We start from the raw sequence: 21245 nt of genomic DNA, 5'->3' as shown, positions 1-21245 counted from the left end.
CCCCAGACCTGAATCCAATTGAGCACATCTGGGACATCATGTCTCGCTCCATCCACCAACGCCACTTTGCACCACAGACTGTCCAGGAGTTGGCGGATGCTTTAGTCCAGGTCTGGGAGGAGATCCCTCAGGAGACCATCCGCCACCTCATCAGGAGCATGCCCAGGCGTTGTAGGGAGGTCATACAGGCACGTGGAGGCCACACACACTACTGAGCCTCATTTTGAAAGGACATTACATCAAAGTTGGATCAGCCTGTAGTGTGGTTTTCCACTTAAATTTTGAGTGTGACTCCAAATCCAGACCTCCATGGGTTGATTAATTTAATTTAATTTTTGTGTGATTTTGTTGTCAGCGCATTCAACTATGTAAATAAAAAAGTATTTAATAAGAATATTTAATTCATTCAGATCTAGGATGTGTTATCTTAGTGTTCCCTTTATTTTTTTGAGCAGTGTATATTGTCCTGCTAATAACAGGGTTAATAAAATATCTGTGAGAATATCCAACGGGATTTTATATAATTATACTAAATTAATAATAATTGCTTTGTTTAAAAAATAACAATATTTTGGAGATTATTTTGTTTTCAAATAACGTAAAATGAGGGAGAAAAATACCATTATTGAACATGGGGTGAGACATGTTTTTAGAGGGAGAGAAACCAAAAACCGACAATCATCTCATGGGTTTCCCAGTCGAGGACGGCACGGGTATGTAGCAACACAGCTTGCACTGGTATTCAGTGTCTTAGACCGTTGCGCTACTCAGGCGCTGTATAACGTGACCGGTCGTGAGTGGCCTACAGTACTACAGTAAAACCAAAATAATCCTAACCTTAGTGTAACAACAGTTTTAGTAAGTAATACTGAAGTTGTGCACAATTATCAGTTTCTATTTAGATTTAAGCCACCCATTCATTTTTAGTTAGAGACACAGTAGGACCCAAAAGCATGATCAGTGCTCTAACTCCCCCTTGCGCTGGTCTGGAGCAATGAAGTGGTGACGCAGGGTACCGCACTAAACCACAAATTACCTCTATGTCCGAAGCCTAATCGCAAAACTTTTAGTGGCTGCTTTTCCTTCACTCTGCGGTCCGACTCATCCCAAACCATCTCAATTTGGTTGAGGTCGGGGGATTGTGGAGGCCAGGTCATCTGATGCAGCACTCCATCACTCTCCTTCTTGGTCAAATAGCCCTTACACAGCCTGGAGGTATGTTGGGTCATTGTCCTGTTGAAAAACAAATTATAGTCACACTAAGCACAAACCAGATGGGATGGCGTTTCTGCAGAATTATGTGGTAGACATGCTGGTTAAGTGTGCATTGAATTCAAAATAAATCACAGACAGTGTCACCAGCAAAGCACCATCACACCTCCTCCTCCATTTTTCACGGTGGGAACCACACATGCGGAGATCATCCGCTCACAAAGACATGGCGGTTGGAACCAAAAAATGCAAATTTGGACTCAACAGACCAAAGGACAGATTTCCACCAGTCTAATGATTATTGCCCTTGTTTCCTGGCCCAAGCAAGTCTCTTCTTCTTATTGGTGTCCCTTAGTAATGGTTTCTTTGCACTAATTCAAAGCATTTATTTTTGCTACATTCTGAGGTGCAGTTAACTCTAATGAACTTATCCTCTGCAGCAGAGGTAACTCTGGGACTTCCTTTCCTGTGGCGGTTCTCATGAGAGCCACAGGAATCATAGCGCTTGATGGTTTTTGCGACTGCACTTGAAGAAACTTTCGAAGTTCTTGAAATTTTCCGCATGTCTTAAAGTAATGATGGCCTGTCGTTTCTCTTTGCTTATTTGAGATGTTCTTGCCATAATATGGACTTTCACCAAATAGGGCTATCTTCTGTATACCACCCCTACCTTGGCTCAAACACATTGTGGAGGGAAGAAATTCTGCAAAATAACTTTTAACAAGGCACACTTGCTAATTGAAATGCATTCCAGGTGACTACCTCATGAAGCTGGTTGAGAGAATGCCAAGAGTGTGCAAAGTTGTCATCAAGCCAAAGGATGGCTACTTTGAAGAATCTCAAATATAAAATTATAATTTGATTTGTTTAACAATTTTTTGGTTACTACATTACTTTCATAGTTTTGATGTCTTCACTATTGTTCTACAATGTAGAAAATAGTAAAAACAAATAAAAACCCCTGAATGAGTAGGTGTGGCAAAACTTTTTACTGGTACTCTATATTTAAAAACATACCTATTTAACATTGCACACATTCCTCTCTGAATGAGATGAGACATTGTGACATAATGTCATAATAATGTCAATTAAATGATCCCAGTTGGACATGGGATAAATTGTACAAATATAAATGAACATTCATACATTTTCCATACCACCAACACTTAAAGTGGTGTACTATATCAACCTCTCACTGCTCCACTGGGGCAGACAGTTGTTAAGCTTACTGATTTTTCATGTATTTTCAATATAATAATTTATTTCACACCTGTGTTAAGGCACAGGAGTGTGCATCCAGTGAACACCAATGTCCAGCTACAGTCAGAATACTCTTGAACATTCCTCTGGCTCGAAGTTGAGGGCTTGAGAGGGGCTTATGGTCTTGGACTCTGCACGATGAAAGAAATATGTGTTTTCGCCATTCAGAGATCAACAGAGCAGCTGCGTTGAGTCAATTATCAGATTATAGTAAAAGCTATGCAATATAAGGCATAATATGCATAATTTTTAAGGTGGAATGTGTATAGTTTTGGAGTAAGTGTATTCGTCTATTTTGTGCATCTTTAGGGATTACTTGGTGTGCTCACTGTTCTATGACTTAATAGAATGGATTTCAGGTTTTCTATGAGATATGTGCTGTACAAGACTTGACTGTGACACATGGAAGCAAAATCAATCAATAAAAAGTATTCACACTCGTCAGGCTTTGTCACATGTACTGCTACAGAGAGGGGCCCTGGGTTCCATCCATATTATTATATTTTTTTTACCTGAACCCATGCATCGTTGACTCAAAGATTGAGTATTAAAAAAAGATTAGCTAATTCCTTGTGAAGCCCCTTCTGGCACCAAGTGATCTCCCAGGCAAGCCCAGGCATAGGCTGCTGGAGAAGTTTGGAATTTGTGTCTTGGAGGAAATTATAAAAGGGTGTTCAAATCAAGAGATATACATTTTCATAATCTCCTCTCTCTCGTAGTCATGTTACTGGGTTTTTTATCATCTTAGTCAAGAGGGTCAGTCACATTGTACAACTGAACCGGCACACTTTTTGATTGTGTTTGTAATAAAGTTTCGTTTAACGTCATGAATTGAACATCTTCTATCCAATATAGATATGATGATGGCATTACACGTTGGTGTAGCAGCTAAAGACGAGCGAAGCTAAGGGACATAGCTCTTAACTGAAACAACACTGTAACTTGTCTAGACATTGAACCCCTTAGAGATTCGGGGGGGGGGGGGGGGTTCTAAACAGTTGTCTGTAGTTGTTTCCTCTAGTTCCACCTCTCCTGCTGAAACAGTTAACAGGTGTGACTGTTCGACGTCTCCCTTCAATCCCTCCATGGACGCTTCTAAAATGGCACCCTATTCCCTATGCAGTGCATTACTTTTGACACACCTGGTGCCTTATGGGCCCTGGTCAAAAGTAGTGCTCTTTAAAGGGAATAGGGTGCCATTTGAGACACAGGCTATATGATACCTCCTGCAACAGCAGCTGACGTGACTGGCCTGTCTAAGAGGAGTCTCAACAGAAGTTATTGAGTTAGTCAGCTCTACCCCTTCTGTACACTCAATTGGCCTGGGAGGAGAATGTTTGTTTTCCCCCCAGATCTATACAGCTGGTTGAACCTGAGAACAAACAGTGATGGTGTGTGATAGGGAATGGCCTGCACAATGCATATGACAGGCAGGCCGGGAGGGGCTTTATTGGAGAAGTATGTAGGGAGGACTGAGGAGGAATCAGGATGAGGTGTGTTCAGGTGGGATGTTCTAGGGCTGGAGCTGGGCTGGGGCTGTTCAGGTGACTGTCAAAGCTGAGCTAGGCTGGGGCTGGACTGGGCTCAGGCTGGGGCTGGGATGGGCTGAGGCTGGGCTGGGCTGGGGCAAGGCTCGGGCTGAGCTGGGGCTGGGGCTGGCAGGGAGACGCCACACACACAGAACAGGCCTGTATGGAGCCATCACTGGGTGTGCAGACAGACAGCTGGTATTCATATCACAGGGTGCTGGTCTGCAGGGCCCTCGCACGGCACCGATTCTGTTTCACTAGATTTAATGAATCCCATTCACTGAATCATGCGATATGGAATTGGCAACAGGGCAGAGCGGTGACTGCACGCTCATGTCTTCCAGCTCCAGAAAATAAGTCTTTCATTTTAGCTTCGACACAATGGACTGCTAACTGCCTACCTCCCTTCCCCCAGTTCCTGGAAATATAGCAGCTAGAAACAGTGAATAGAGATGTTGTCGACAACTGGCCTAAAATACACCTGGATCTTTTCCAAAGTAACAAAGAACAGGGGAATCTGCAGTTGCAGCTGTACATCCCTCTGGGCCAGGGGGGTAAGCCCCCTCTTCTACAGTAATAGCCCTGCAGCTGTGTCTGAGATACCAGGGGTATCCGACCTTTCTGTTTCCATCTACACGGGCCGGCACCCATGTCTCACCCATGTCTCACTTCTGTTTCCATCTACGCGGGCCGGCACCCATGTCTCACTGGGCCTTGTCTCCAGCGGACCTGCTCTGACTTGGAGCCAAGGCAAGGCTGTGGCTACTGTTCTGCTAGGATTAACATATCAATGGCTAACTGTGAACTTTAACACCTTCGCACAAAGCAACAGTCTTGAATGCTGCAGAGGTTGTTGGTTCTTCTCGCCACAAGTCTGTAGTGTCACACTCTGGATTGAAACACAATAACACTAGTGCCTGCATTAACACAAAACACTGGCGGCCCACTCATTTGCAGGCCGTCATTGTAAATAAGAATTTGTTCTTAGCTGACTTGCCTAGTTAAATTAAGGTTAAATACAAAATAAATCAAATAACAATTGGAAAAGCACTAGGTGCCCTAGGCTACTCTTTGTTCACTCCTCTGATGACACCCCTGTGTGTGTGTGCGTGTGTGTGTGTGTGTGTGTGTGTTTGTTTGTGTCTGTGTCTGTATGATCTTTCAGACATCCGGGAGACAGCGTTTGTGTACGCCATCACGGCAGCTGGGGTGACCCACGCGGTAACGCAGGCCTGCAGTATGGGGGAGCTGCTGCAGTGTGGCTGTGAGGCGACCAGGAGCAGGGCTCCCCCCCGGCCTGCCTCCTTCTCCACCACCACCTCTGTCGAAGGAGTCAAGTGGGAGTGGGGCGGCTGCGGAGACGACGTGGAGTTTGGCTACGAGAAGTCCAAGCAGTTCATGGATGCCAAGAGGAAAAAGGGCAAGAGTGACATCAGGACGTTGATCGATCTCCACAACAACGAAGCAGGACGACTGGTAGAGGGAAACTTTCATTTTTTAAATAACGGGTGATACAGTCCCACTCCTTTCGTAATTCTTCATGCTTTATTACAATGGATATATATAGGTAGGAAAGAACAGTGGGTCGTATTCGAACCCATCCTTGGAGTTGCACAATGTTAATGTGCCCCAGAGGCAGTAGCTTATGGAGCACTAGACCACCCCAAGGGGTGAGCTAACTTTTTATCATTCACTCCAAACACACTTAATCTCATATGTTTTACTTGACCTGTGCTGATATAAGCAGAAGGACAGGAGATTATACTTCAGAAATGTTTTAGATTATGTTCACCTGATGCTTACTTTTTTTTTATTTTTAACAATGGTGAAAATTAGGTTCAGATGCTGAAAGTCTTCATTGTCTAGCTGAATGTTCCTCCTTTCATCCAATGCATCATCCAAGACAGCCTCTAGCCATAGTTGGACTCTAAACTTCCGCCGAAGTTGGTCCCTCTCCTTGTTCGGGCGGTGTTCGGCGGTCGAAGTCACCGACCTTCTAGCCATCGCTGATCCACTTTTCATTTCCATTGCTTTTGTCTTGTCTTCCATCACACCTGGTTCCAATTCCATCAATTACATGTTGTGTATTTAACCCTCTGTTCCCCCCCATGTCCTTGTCAGTAATTGTTTCTTGTAGTGCTTATGCACGGTATGCTGGTATTTACCGGGTTTTGTTTGACACATTTATTGTATTGTTCTGTTGATGGTGGTTTATGGATATTAAACGACACCGTTGTAAATCCGTTTTTGCTCTCCTGCGCCTGACTTCTCTGCCGCCAGTATGCACCACACTACAGAATTACCGACCAAAATTATGGAGTCAGCAGGAGCAGGTACCCCGGTATTAGGGGTGGAGGAGCGTGTCTGGGAGCACGCAGCAATGCTCCACCATCTTGGCACTGCCATGGTCCACGTTGTCCAGACTATGGACTGCTGGGAGAGACAGGGTGTTCTTCCAGCACCTCCACCAGCACACCTGGAGTCTCCCCTGAGCGCCCCTCTTCCTCCTGGTCCCAGTGGGATTCGTCTCTCCCTGCCCCAGGAGTATGACGGAAAGGCTGCCAGGGGTTCCTTTTACAACTGGACCTATACCTGGCCACCGTCCACCCGGCTCTGTCGGGCCGTGAGAGGGTGTCCGCCCTCGCCTCGTGCCTCACCGGGAAAGCCCTGGAGTGGGCCAACGCCGTGTGGAGAGAGGGAGATGCGGCATGGGTCCAGTTTGAGGAGTTCACCCGCCGTTTCTGGGCAGTCTTCGACCACCCGCCCGAGGGTAGAGCGGTGGGTGAATGCCTCTTCCATTTGAGGCAGGAGATGAGGAGCGCCCAGGAGTTCGCCCTGGAGTTTAGGACCCTGGTTGCCGGCGCGGGATGGAATGACAGGGCCCTGATCGACCATTACCGCTGCAGTCTGCGTGAGGACGTCCGTCGGGGAGAGACACCACCCTCATGTTCGACCAGCTGGTGGACTTGTCCATCCGGCTGGACAACCTGCTGGCTACCCGCGGACGTTCAGATCGGGGTCTGGTGGTTCCATCCTCCCACACCCCCTCTCCGATACCCATGGAGCTGGGAGGGGAGGTGCGTAGGGAGACCAGAAGGGTGTTCAAGCTCGTGCAACATCTGTGGCAGCAGAGGTCACACTGCCGGTCGGTGCCAGGTTGGTTCCTCTGATTGAGGCAGCAGGCAGGGCGCTCTTGCGTCACCCCAGGTGAGCCGGCACCATTTTCACCCAGAGCCCCCTGTTTGCGCATTTGTTTGTGTATGTCACTTTCCCTGAGTTTTCCCCGCATTCCCAGCATAAGGCACTCGTCGATTCAGGCGCGGCTGGGAATTTTATTGATAGAGCGTTAGCCCATAGTTTAGTGATCCCCATTGTTCCCGTGGCTGTGCTCTTCCCTGTTCACGCCTTAGATAGTCGACCATTAGGGTCAGTGTTGATTAGGGAGGTCACCGCTCCTTTGGGCATTGTGACACAGGGGGGTCACAAGGAGAGAATTAGTCTCTTCCTTATTGACTCTCCTGCATTTCCCGTGGTGCTGGGCCTACCCTGGTTAGCTTGTCATAACCCCACTGTTTCTTGGCCACAGAGGGCCCTCACGGGGTGGTCGCGAGAGTTCTCAGGTAGGTGTTTAGTCCAGACCAGGTCTTCATCGTGCGTATTCCCCCTGAATATGCCGATTTGGCTCTTCTCCAAAAAGAAGGTGACTCAATTACCACCCCATCGAAGGGAAGATTGTGCGATAAATCTCCTGGTAGACGCTGCTCTTCCCAGGAGTCACGTGTATCCCCTCTCACAGGCGGAGACGGAGGCTATGGAAACATATGTCTCCGAATCCCTGCGTCAGGGGTACATTCGGTCCTCCACTTCACCCGCCTCCTCAAGTTTATTTTTTGTGAAGAAGAAGGAGGAAGGTCTGCGCCCGTGTGTATTGACTATCGGGGTCTGAATCAGATCACTGTGAGGTATACCCGCTACCTCTCATAGCCACAGGGATTGAGTCAATGCACAGGGCGTGCTTCTTAACCAAAGTAGATCTCAGGAGCGCTTACAACCTGGTGCGTATCCGGGAGGGAGACGAGTGGAAGACGGCTTTCAGTACCACCTCAGGGCACTATGAGTACCTCGTCATGCCGTACGGGTTGATGAATGCGCCATCAGTGTTCCAAGCCTTTGTAGACAAGATTTTCAGGGACCTGCACGGGCAGGGTGTAGTGGTGTATAATGATGACATTTTGATATAACGCTACACGTGCCGAGCATGTGTCCCTGGTGCTTGGTCGACTGTTGGAGCATTTCTCAAGGCTGAGAAATGCATGTTCTTTCAACAGTCCGTCTCCTTCCTAGGGTATCGCTTTTCCACCTCAGGGGTGGAGATGGAGAGTGACCGCATTTCAGCCATGCGTAATTGGCCGGCTCCCACCACGGTAAAGGAGGTGCAGCGGTTCTTATGGTTTGCCAATTACTACCGGAGGTTTATCCAGGGTTTTGGTCAGGTAGCGGTTCCCATTACATCACTGCTGAAGGGGAGCCCGGTGCACTTGCAGTGGTCAGCTGAGGCGGACAGGGCTTTTAGTCACCTGAGGGCTCTGTTTACCTCGGCTCCCGTGCTGGCCCGTGCTGGCGTTCATAGTGGAGGTGAACGCATCCGAGGCTGGGATAGGAGCTGTGCTCTCTCAGCGCTCGGGTACGCCACCGAAGCTCTGCCCCTGTGCCTTCTTCTTGAAGAAGCTCAGCCCGGCAGAGCGAAACTATGACGTGGGGGACCGGGAGCTGTTGGCTGTCGTCAAGGCCTTGAAGGCGTGGAGACATTGGCTTGAGGGGGCTAGACACCCTTTTCTCATCTGGACTGACCACCGCAATCTGGAGTACATCCAGGCAGCGAGGAGACTGAACCATCGCCAGGCAAGGTGGGCCATGTTTTTCAGCCGTTTTGTGTTTCACAGGGTAACACCGCGATCCTGGTCGTTGTGGATCCTTTCTCTAAGTCCTGTCGTCTTCTCGCTCTGCCCGGTCGCCCTACGGCCCTACAGACTGCGGAGGCCTTGTTTACACACGTCTTCCGGCACTACGCGGTGCCCGAGGATATAGTGTCTGATCGGGGTCCCCAGTTCACGTCTAGGGTCTGGAAGGCGTTCATGGAATTCTGGGGGTCTTGATCAGCCTTACTTCAGGGTTTCACCCCGAGAGTAATGGTCAGGTGGAGAGAGTGAACCAGGATGTGGGTCCGATTATCAGGACCGCCCGGGGGGAGTGGGCGGCGTTCATGCCCTGGGCCGAGATGGCACAGAATCAAATCAAATCAAATCACATTTATTTATATAACCCTTCGTACATCAGCTGATATCTCAAAGTGCTGTACAGAAACCTAGCCTAAACCCCCAAACAGCAAGCAATGCAGGTGTAGAAGCACGGAACTCGCTTCGCCACTCCTCCACTAACCTCTCTCCCTTCCAGTGCTTACTGGGGTACCAGCCGGTTCTGGCGCCTTGGCATCAGAGTCAGACCGAGGTTCCTGCGGTGGACGACTGGTTCAGGTGCACGAAGGTGACATGGGAAGCTGTCCGTGTTCACCTTCAGCAGGCCATGACGCGCCATAAGGTGAACGCAGATTGCCATCGCAGTGAGGCCCCGGTATTCGCACCGGGGGACCGGGTCTGGCTCTCGACCCGAAACCTGTCCCTCCGCCTGCCCCTCCTGAAAGCTGGGTCCGCAGTTTGTGGGGCCATTTAAAGTCCTGAGGAGAGTGAACGAGGTTTGTTATAGGTTACAGCTTCCACCCGATTACCGCTCCAGGAGTCTGAGGTGCGGGAGGTTCCTCCGCCCCCTCTAGACATTGGGGGGCCCCGGCGTACTCCGTTCGCTCCATTCCATACTGAATTCGAGGCGTTGGGCGAGGGGCCGTCAGTATCTCGTAGAGTGGGAGGGGTACAGTCCGGAGGAAAGGTGCTGGGTTCCGGTCGAGGATGTGTTGGACCCTTCAATGCTGCAGGAGTTCCACCGTATTCGCCCGGATCGCCCGCGCCCTCCGGGTCGTCCCCGAGGCCGGTGTCGACGTGCTGCTGGAGCCTTGCGTCAAGGGGAGTTACTGTCACAACTTCTGCCGAAGTTGGTCCCTCTCCTTGTACGGCGGCGTTCGGCGGTCGAAGTCACCGTTCTAGCCATCGCTGATCCACTTTTAATTTTCCATTGGTTTTGTCTTGTCTTCCATCACACCTGGTTCCAATTCCATCAATTACATGTTGTGTATTTAACCCTCTGTTCCCCCCCATGTCCTTGTCGGTAATTGTTTCTAGTAGTGCTTATGCACGGTATGCTGGTATTTACCGGGTTTTGTTTGACACATTTATTGTATTGTTCTGTTGACGGTGGTTTATGGATATTAAACGACACCGTTGTAAATCAGTTTTCGCTCACCTGCCCCTGACTTCTCTGCCGGCAGTATGCACCACACTACAATAGTTCTATAACACTGTAAACTGATAGTTGAACAACAATCGTGTTTCTGAACAAGGAAACAAGTGTGTGCCACACAGTTAGTTTTCAAACCTTTAAGCCAAGTAGCTGCTAATTTTTCTCCTTATAAAACTGCGATTTTTTCCAGCTCTTTATGAAGGACTAAGTACATGTATGTAGACAAAGTGAAATATTGAAATACAATGACTTTCTTGTTGACAGGGAGAGAGGAACATTGCAACATTGATCCCGTAGTATTTTTTCAGCAATGGTGGCAAGGGTGTGTGTGTGTGGGGGGTGCATTGCTACTAGCCTTAGCGCAAGAACATGCTAGCTGTTCCCATATACTTCCAGTCATTGAACCAACAACTATTGATTTAAAAGTGAGTCTCGGCAGAAGCGGTGGAAAGAATTTAGCAGCGGTGGTCCATCGCTGCTAAATGAATATAGGGGAAACACTGACTCAGTTTGGAGGTTGTCTGCTCTTTTGAGAAGGTAATTACAGGTTATTACTCTGAATTTCCTGGGACTTGCTCACCCTTGTCAGTATTGCTTCATCACAGTATGTTACACTGTCACACAAGCCAAAACCTTTCCAAGGGGTCAGAGACAGGTAAATGGGGAGGAGTGGCTGTGTAGTTGGGCCAATTATAGTCTCAGGAGGACATCTTTGGAAAAATAACATACAAGAAGCAAAGGGAGCCCAAATGTAGAAACAATAACGTGATCTTAAAGAGCTACCGAGAGGTTAGAGCAGTGCATGCAGCCAGGGTTAATTAGCACAAGTATAACTGAATGATCTCTGTTCTGTTCTGTTGTCAAGGTCTGGGAGCTCTGTGAAGGCCAGAGGCAGGAGGGGGAGGGTAAATTCCTTCTGTATGGTGTCTGCTTTTATCTCACCTATCTATCTCTGTGTCTTAACTACAGGCGGTGAGGAATTATATGAGGACTGAATGTAAATGTCATGGCCTGTCCGGGTCTTGCACACTCCGGACCTGTTGGAAAAAGATGCCTCACTTTCGGGAGGTGGGTGATCGCCTGCTGGAGAGGTTTAATGGAGCTTCCAAGGTGATGGGAGGCAACGATGGCAAGACCCTGATTCCTGTGGGCCAGAACATCAAGCCTCCGGACAAACAGGACCTGATCTACTCGGCCGAATCGCCCGACTTCTGCTCACCCAACAGGAAGACAGGCTCGCTGGGCACGCGGGGCCGCATGTGTAACAGCACAGCCATGGACGTGAGTGGCTGTGACCTGCTGTGCTGTGAGCGTGGCTACCGAGACGAGACGGTGGTGTTCGAGGAGAACTGTCTCTGCCGCTTCCACTGGTGCTGCGTGGTGCAGTGTAAGAAGTGCTCGGTGAGGAAAGAGCTCAGTCTCTGTCACTAGCATTACCACAGAGGAACTTGGTTGGTTTCAGGCCTCTTCAGCCTCACAGGAATGATGCACTGAGATCAGGCTCCCACAGTTCACTTCAGGAGCACGCTGAAAGATGAATGTCTTATCTAGGATCATCGTGGACAGACAGCTGGAGGAACTCTCCTCTCAAGCTGTAGAACAGTCCAGAATGGCCACTACTTCAGTGCTTACCACATAGAGCTCTATGACCCTGAACTTAGGCTCTTTTTAAAAGTTACATTTCAGCTCCCAGAACTTTCTAGAGCAGAATGCTGGGTCCCATGTCATATAAGACAATCAGAAAGTTTGGTACTATTCTCAGTCATCTGTACAGAGCTGTTAGCCTCTAAAGCAGTGGTTCCCAAACATGTTTGCACAGTGAACCACCCACCACAAGTCTTTAGAATTAGCCATTGACCCAGAAAATAGCATAACAAGTGTTTCTAGCCTCAAACCCAATGCTAAGACCCACTAAGAACCTGGGGCCTACAACCCACCATTAGGGAATAACTTTGCATAGTCAGTTAACCATGTATCTACGAGGGGTGACATAATAATGACTTTGCATGTGGAAAATACAGTCATGGTGATAAAATATTTTCCTATGTTACATAAATGTCCTTCATGTGAAAGGTAAATGGACATGCTCAACATGGAATACAGGTTTTTTGTATCTAGCACAAAATGTATAAAAAAGGGAAATGTGGGGTTGTGTTTTTGGAAGACGAACCGAACCCCATCTTGCATCATGGTGAGGAGCTGAACTGACATCCGAGACTATTATTTATGAACATTTTTATGACAAGACTACTCATAGTGATAAGGTGAGGAACGTGCCTACCGTCTCTCTGAAAAGCACTTTGGATGTTGGAGCTATCTATGTAAGCCATTTGTTACATTACTGGTTTTGTTTGTTTGAGTAGTTTGCAAATGGAAAAATATGTTCAGACTGTTTTTTTGTTGTTGTTTTTTGTTGTATGGTGCAGTATCGAGAAAGTATGATACTATGTTTATCTGTTTAATATAAAGGGCTTTTGTAATGCACTTTCAATTAAAGCATTTGTTACGTTAAGCTTTGTTAGGTATAGTCACGTTGTGCAGAATAGCCAGTCACAATCACATACAATGCTGACAATGAATCCATACATTTGTCTCTTTGATAAGTCAACTTGCTGAAGTGAGTTGGAAGTTAGAAAGACCATTTATTTTTACTCTCTCCCTAAATTCTTTAGAATAGGCAAATAAGATCTTCTTGCTTGTTTTTTTGGGGGGGTGGAAATAAAGCATTCACTGTGATTAATAATAATAACGATTCCTCATGAGTTGTGTTGGTACCCAAACACGCTGTACGTTTTCTGTTGATGTGCATAGCTATAAGTTATTGAAATGTACTGTGTCGTTTTTTTTGTTGCTACTTACCTTTCAGGGATCTGTAAGACAAGAAACCATTGGCAAAACAAAGAGAGAGTACGATGAGAGATCACATCGCTATAATTTATTGCCAATATACCATGGTTTATGACCAGATGATTTCTGGCCAGAGTTCATAGTTCATATCGTTACCATGACAGTGACTACACACTGCACAGGATACTAGCTCTATCTGTGGAATCAGCAACATTTTGTGTTTAATTTAATCTAAATACAGTTTTTGTACAAAAAAGAATATCACTTTAAGGGAGAAAGACTTGGTAAAACTGAACTATTCTGACTGAGATTTACTACAATATTAGGCATTCTTTACATACAGTTATGTTAGCAGTAGAACTGGTCACTTTACCATGTTAAGTTTGGGTTGTAGTCGACCAAATTATGAAATCAGACCAAATGTGACATTTCATATGTGAGATATATGCATGACTAAGCAAGGTCTTGGCCTATCCATTCCCCATAGAACAACTTTTGGACTTGTTGGGCTGCCAGGAGCGTTTTACTGTTACTGTATGAATGTTTAAACAACCCTTTTGTCAAAATGGAAGAAGGTTGTTTTGTTGCTTTCTGGATTCAAAGCAAGACACAAGTTTAGAAAACAGGATTTTGTCATGGAATGTTGAATGATTTAAAGATCATTTCTCATTATTTGTTTGGATTCTTAGACATCATTTTGATATTCTCATACTTAGTTGCTCATTGATTAAACTATTATTCTACAAAGTTCATTTCATGTCCATTTAGTTACTTTCCAGTTACAGTATTTATATACATTTAAATAAATTGGCAAATGAGTTTCTGCATTTACTATACAAATAAAAAGTAAACTGTTCACTCTAGTTTTCATTTATTTGTATTTTTTGTTTTCTGGTCTGTGTAGCAATGAATTCAAATGTCATTTTTTTTGTCTCGTTTTAGTGCCTTTTTTTGTTAGACCAAGACAAAGCAGAGATTGAAATGCATAACCCTTTATAAACGAGTAGATTTATAGAAACGTATGTCACTTTTGCCTTCCGTTGACCTTCAACACATTGTGTAAGTGTTATTCATATTAATTGTCTTCATGCTGGGTCAGGGTGGAGGGTTTCACCTCACTCCCTTCCAATGACCATTCTGGAAGATGTATTTTCAACACTTCTGCTTCAACTATATCATTTTGCCACCCAACAAAAAAATGTGTTGTTTTGAGTTATTTATGATGTAAAAAAAAAACTCCTGCTGTATTAGTTTGAGCCTTGCAAGTTGACACAAGTTCATTTTTTCCAGGAATTCACGTTTCAGTGGAGCCAGCAGTGTTTAATACAGAGGTAGGCCACAGACAGGGAAATCGCTAGGAGCACTCTCTCCTCAGGCTGCCACGGTTCAGCGTGGATAGAGCCAGAGGAACTGCATAGACAGTGGATAGATTTATAGAAGCCCTGGTATTAATGTGGCTGCCTCTCTGCCTGCCTGCCGTCTCTCAATGGAGAGGTGTAGTTTTCCACGTCTCCCCCTGAACAGTGCCATGAGGAATGTGGTGTATTCGGATATGTGTCTGCCTTTGCCCGTTGATTGTAAAACACACAGAGACGTTAATGAAGGCCTGCCACTCTATGTGGCTATATGTCATGAGGCAGACACATTTTCTTGGATCAATCAGACCAATATGACTCCTCCTGGGGTAATGTCTGACTATCATAAGGGCAATGATGAATGAACTCCCGGTTGTCTAGTCACTGAGCTTAGAGGTTCTCATTAAAGGTGCATATTCTAGATACTGGAACCTTTGGCAATGTCCCAAATGGCAACCTTTTCCCTATTTACAGCCCTACTTTTGACCAGGGGCCACACAGCTCTGGTCAAAAGTAATGCACTAAATGGGGAATAGGGTGCGATATGGGATGCAGGTTTGTCACAGAGTGTAACTGTTGACATGAGAACAATTGAAAGCCAGTTATCACGACTTAGATGTGAATCTCTTCTTGCTTGCTCCTTTCCTTGGGGAGATCGTTCTCTGTTGTCAGTCAGCTTGAATCTTGACCAGGAACAAAAAAGGGAGTAAGAGCAAGAGTAACTGTCACAGGTAATGTAACACCCATAATGTTCTGTGAACCTCTCTTGATCTTCACCGAGACGCTCTCGACTCCATTCCCAAGCGTTGTGTGAGGCTTGATCTGATCGTAATCAGTCTAATTATAACCCACATAGTGTAAAACCTCTGTTCTAGTCATGTGTGAGCACAGTGTTTGGATGAAGCAATGATATTTACGAGAGAGACATGCCGCTGGAGCTGGAAGTTCAGCTGTTGTCTGCCTGGTGGACTGACTGAGAGGGGCCCACCGAGGTAGGTGGCAATAGAGTACGTGAGTAACGCAATTACCTTCAGTGTATCATTACTTTGTCCGGGAGGAACTCTCTGTGTAGTAAAAGTAGACCTTTTTATCCTTCACGGTGAACAAAAAAAAATTGCTGCTTGGTCGGGGAGTGATTGAGGAACCTGCTGTTTGAGGTTGACTTGGCAATGCCGGTTCAACAGAAAACAGGCTTCAGGACAGTCCCTCCATTGTCAATAAACACTTTTGTTTGCCAACACTCCAGACGGGAATTTCCTAATGCTGTTTAGCCTATGTCCCGAATCAAATGTTGATTTCTCTGTTTGAACACAGCCCTCTTGTTGAGTGTTTATTATATATGGTTCAATTTTAGAGAGTCCCGGGGCTGTATGTATCAAGCGTCTCAGAGTAGGTGGGCTTAACTAGGATCAGGTTTCCATGTAAAAAAAAAGAAGAAAAAAAATAGATACTAAATCAGCAGCAAGATGCAGTGCCAGCTCAGAGGACAGTATGATCTTTTAACACAAGATGGCGATCTTTGAACAGGGTGTTTTTTTTCTTCTCTCCCCAGCTGTACCATGCTTCAAAGACAATTCCTTGAAATGTTGTGTCATGAAACAGCTGGTTAATTGCAAGAGGGTTGACTTACAACACTAACACGTCTGGATTTGGAGCTTCTTGTTGACTGTTATGGGGCTTTCAAATACTCCACAGTATAGTTTGCTGTTCAAGGCCACTGGCAAGCCACAGTAATCTGTTTTTGCCTGGTCAGCTCAGTGCACTCACTCCCAAATGGAACCCTGACTCTCTATATGGTGCACTACATTGACCTTAGAAGCCCTATAGGCCCTGGTTAAAAAGTAGTGCAGGGGATAGGATGGCATTTGAGACACGCAACCACTGTCCCGGTGGGCCAGGTGCTTCAACAGACTGAACTCCCTGCTTTCTCTCTCATCCTTATCTTCATCTCTGTGACCTGAGACCACTCCACTTAGAGGTCGTTTTGAAGGAAGGCCATGCATAGCATCTCTTCAGATCTCCATCTCCAACCCATTTCTCTCCTCAGATTGTTTATCAATAATGCCTCGAGCAACTCCTTTCTCCTTCCTCCGGTAACTTTCTGCACTTTATGTGCAGTTTACCTAAAGTTGTAAAAGTGCCAATCCTTATTTTGATGTGATCCTTGTCTTGATAAACAAGACGTTGGTGGATGATTCACAGGAAGCCGTGGAGAGAGACAGAGTCCAGATGGTCAGGTCAGCACAGCCCACTGTCTATAGCAGAGAGAGAGAGAGAGAGAGAGAGAGAGAGAGAGAGAAAAGTGAGGGAGAGATAGAGAGACCACCGTCTACAGCAGAGAGAGAGAGAGAGCTCCCACTGTTCAACAACAGCGCAAAGCTCGGAGAGACTGTGCTTGCGCACATGTGTTTGTCATTTCAGTTACAATACTTATGCATTTAGCCAGCTACTATACTGCAATTCTTTGCGTAATTGCACAGCAATAAACATCAACATTATTGTACCTCTTATGTTTTCAACCCTACATACTTCTCTGGTTGTATCACCAGCATTGCTCACACAAATGTTTTTGCACAATAACAATAGCACGCAAACATAGTGTAATTATGTCAAATTAGGGAAACCCAGGATTAATTCAAGCTGTAATGAAAATAAGTGATGCTCAGATTTTCCTGTAGCCAGCTGGTAGGTAAACCCCAGCACAGAGGATTCCCTGCTTGTTGCCCTCCAGTAATTAATACCACATTCAATGCTATGTTCAAACCACAAACAACTACCTGGTCATGGGATGCCTTTGAATAGCTTGAGGATACCTAGACACAAGGCTTCAGAAAAGAGTAGAATAGAATTGAATAAACAAATAATAGAAGAGAACGAAATAGAATAGTGGAAATCGTTGCTTTTTTCCCCAAGAACATTTCACTTTACTAATTTGTGGACTGCATTCTGGATGAAAGATATCCCAAAATGGCTTAGGTTATATTCTGTTTTACTCTACTGTCCAGAAGAGGGAGCCTCGGTTTTCACAACAGCAACTTTCCCAAAGTCCCCAGTCTTTTTGTAACTCACGGATGTAAAGACACTGTAACACCATGAGCTCTATGTATCTCGATACAGTTGAAGTCGGAAGTTTGCATACACTTAGGTTGGAGTCATTAAAACTCGTTTTTCAACCACTCCACAAATTTCTTGTTAATTAACAAACTATAGTTTTGGCAAGTCGGTTAGGACATGTACTTTGTGCATGACACAAGTAATTTTTCCAACAATTGTTTACAGACAAATTATTTCACTTATAATTCACTGTATCACAATTCCAGTGGGTCAGAAGTTTACATATACTAAGTTGACTGCGGCTTTAAACAGCTTGAAAAATTCCAGAAAATTATGTCAAGGCTTTAGAAGCTTCTGATAGGCTAATTGACATAATTTGAGTCAATTGGAGGTGTACCTGTGGATGTATTTCAAGGCCTACCTTCAAACTCAGTGCCTCTTTGCTTGACATCATAGGAAAATCAAAAGAAATCAGCCAAGACCTCAGAAAAGAAATTGTAGACCTCCACAAGTCTGGTTCATCCTTGGGAGCAATTTCCAAACACCTGAAGGTTCCACCTTCATCTGTACAAACAATAGTACGCAAGTATAAACACCATGGGACCACACAGCTGTCATACCTCTCAGGTAGGAGACGTGTTCTGTCTCCTAGAGATGAATGTACTTTGGTGTTAAAAGTGCAAATCAATCCCAGAACAACAGCAAAGGACCTTGTGAAGATGCTGGAGGACACAGGTACAAAAGTATCTATATCCACAGTAAAACCAGTCCTCTATCGACATAACCTGAAAGGCCGCTCAGCAAGTATGAAGCCCCTGCTCCAAAACCGCCATAAAAAAGCCAGACTACAGTTTGCAACTGCACATGGGGACAAAGATCGTACTTTTTGGAGAAATGTCCTCTGGTCTGATGAAACAAAAATAGAACTGTTAGGCCATAATGACCATCGTTATGTTTGGAGGAAAAAGGGGGAGGCTTGCAAGCCGAAGAAAACCATCCCAACCGTGAAGCGCAGGGGTGGCAGCATCATGTTGTGGGGGTGCTTTGTTGCAGGAGGGACTGTTGCACTTCACAAAATTATTGTGGGAAACTTGTGTAAGGCTACCCGAAACGTTTGACCCAAGTTAAACAGTTTAAAGGCAATGCTACCAAATACTAAATGAGTGTATGTAAACTTCTGACCCACTGGGAATGTGATGAAATAAATAAAAGCTGAAATAAATAATTCTCTCTATTATTATTCTCACATTTCACATTCTTAAAAGAAAGTGGTGATCCTATCTGACCTAAATCAGGGAATTTTTACTAGGATTAAATGTCAGGAATTGTGAAAAACTGAGTTTTAATGTATTTGGCTAAGGTGTATGTAAACTTCCGACTTCAATTGTAGCCATTCACACATTCTACAGTCAGTATGGGTACAACCCAAATAGTACCCTTTTTCCTATATAGTGCACTACTTTTGGTACCTTGGTTTAAAGTAGTGCACTATAAATGTTATAGGGTGCCATTGGGAAAGCAGATTATATCTTCCCATGGTAACATGGGAACTACAAAAGGCAAAAGGCAATGTCACATGAAGGACTGCACTTATATCTGTGCTCTTATGCATGTCAGACATTAGAGAGGTAGAGAGCGGCAATCTACGTCCCAAATCGTACCCTATTCCCTACATTGTGTACTGCTTTTGACCAAGGCCCATAGGACCGTGATTTGCGACACACCCTATTTCAGCCTGACCTCCAGCATGTCCTTTCCAGATAAACACACTGCATAGACGCCACACTCTTTCTGCATCATTTCACCACACTTCTGACTCTCTTTGCTATAATCAAAACAAAACAAGCCACATTTTTCAAAAGCCCATAAAAAGTTTAAACCCTCCCCGAGGCGACAGATTAGTGTACCTTCTGTGAGTTGTTAAGACCGTCCAAAATAAAGTTCCACTCATCCCCAAACTATTTTCAGTCCCACAATGACTAGTTAATTGAAAACCATACTGTTCTTCCTCCCAGAAGATTGCAACATAGATACAAAGCAACAACAAGATCGGCCTAAACTTTCTATTGCACCATGCTTCTGTTGAACAGGGCAGTTTCAATAAACATGATTATAACTATAATGTCCTGGTTTTTAATGAACTAAAAAAGTTCATTCCCAGCTTTGAAGTGTCCCTGCACACTACTGTAAGTCTCTTTATTTATTTATTTTTATAGAAATTCTGCAGAATTTTACTGTACTATAATCACTCCATTTCTGTAGTGGATGTTACTATGGAGATGTACAGTAGTGTAGATGGGTATTCTCCAACTAGTAGAATGGCTTATTCTTCTATATATATTCAATACACGTGTTTAATACTGTGAATAGTTGTAATGTAGTACAAAAGTAATGAAGCAGCGTTTTCACAATACGGGAACTGAAATTCCCTCTGGGAAAAATCAAGCTAATCTATTCTATTCTATTCTATTCTAATATGATCGTTTTTTCACCGTCTGTCCATTTTTCGACTGGAAGGGAGAAAATTCTTAGAAAAGGGATGTTCATTTGATAGCAAGAGTTACTATAGCATCCCTTCTGCTATTTGAGCAACAATGCAGTACAACCTTTCACTCAAATTCATGGCAGATTTTCCCCCTCTCCTCTGAGCCTCTGAACACAAGGGGCTTCTCCCAACAGAGACTGGTCGTAAATTTGTAATGAGGGACATAAATACAAGCACAACTACTTAACTTCAAGAGAATGGTAGGTGGACAGAAAAGTTGGAATGTAATTTTAACTGACAAGAAAGTATATTGGTGAATTTTCATGTTGGTGAATTCATAGTGCCTATCCTGAAATATGAATATAGTGTCAACGGAAGTAATAGAATAATAATATAATGATATCATCTACTGTATAAGCCTTTAGATACATGCTATTGGTAGGAAATAGCCATGGTTCGTCCCTGGACAGGACACTGTAAAGCACACAAAGTTTTAACTCAAATGACTTGAGGAAGCTAATTGCCATGAATCATTTGAGAAAAGCAACACATTTTTTGTAAGTTAGAACTGGCCTACCCTTGGTTGACTTGGGACCGATCAATTTAAATGAACAGCAAATGGATTCCCCAGTGAACAATGGGAAACAATTAGGCTCCTTGTGTGAGAGTCCTGAGAGTCTTGACTGCAGATCTTCTTGGCAAAACCCCACAGCACACCAGATGGAAGAAGTATTTATTTTTTCTTGAGCTTCTAACATTTTGCTATTTAATTCTCTGAGAGGAAATGTGTATATTGTAATGTATGTGACCTGAGGAAAGTAATACGTGAGTCATTTAAGCAGAACAGTTGACTCAGTCGTAATGGCTCACAGTCGTGGTTATCTGCAGTAGTATGAAGCAGACAGTGGGACAATTGCCATGTATCTACTCCCAGTCAAGTAGAGAGGTTCAGACCATATGAACTCAGGTTGTGACTTCACATTGTCAGAATGGTACTTTACACTGATGGCGGTGGCGGTGGCTAAAGGTTATATGGTTTCATTTCTTCATCCCACCCGCTCTCTTCAAAGCCTAAAAATATGCGTAATCACA

The 21245-nt window shown here is 44.8% G+C and overlaps 1 protein-coding gene across 1 annotated transcript in view; it reads left to right on the top strand.

Moving 5' to 3' along the window:
* The window catches only part of LOC139380176 (protein Wnt-6-like), a 34902-nt gene extending 22515 nt beyond the window's left edge, over positions 1–12387 (top strand). The window contains exons 3-4 of the mRNA XM_071122629.1: positions 5167–5477; positions 11382–12387. Coding sequence (XP_070978730.1) covers positions 5167–5477; positions 11382–11843 — 773 coding nt within the window. The 3' untranslated portion in view covers positions 11844–12387. The remainder of the gene's footprint in view (positions 1–5166; positions 5478–11381) is intronic.
* Positions 12388–21245: the final 8858 nt, after the last annotated feature.

This window comes from Oncorhynchus clarkii, chromosome 22 (assembly GCF_045791955.1).
Source record: "Oncorhynchus clarkii lewisi isolate Uvic-CL-2024 chromosome 22, UVic_Ocla_1.0, whole genome shotgun sequence".
Lineage (NCBI taxonomy): Eukaryota > Metazoa > Chordata > Actinopteri > Salmoniformes > Salmonidae > Oncorhynchus > Oncorhynchus clarkii.
Note: the sequence above shows the minus strand (reverse complement) of the source record. Positions and strands in the feature narration are given on the sequence as shown.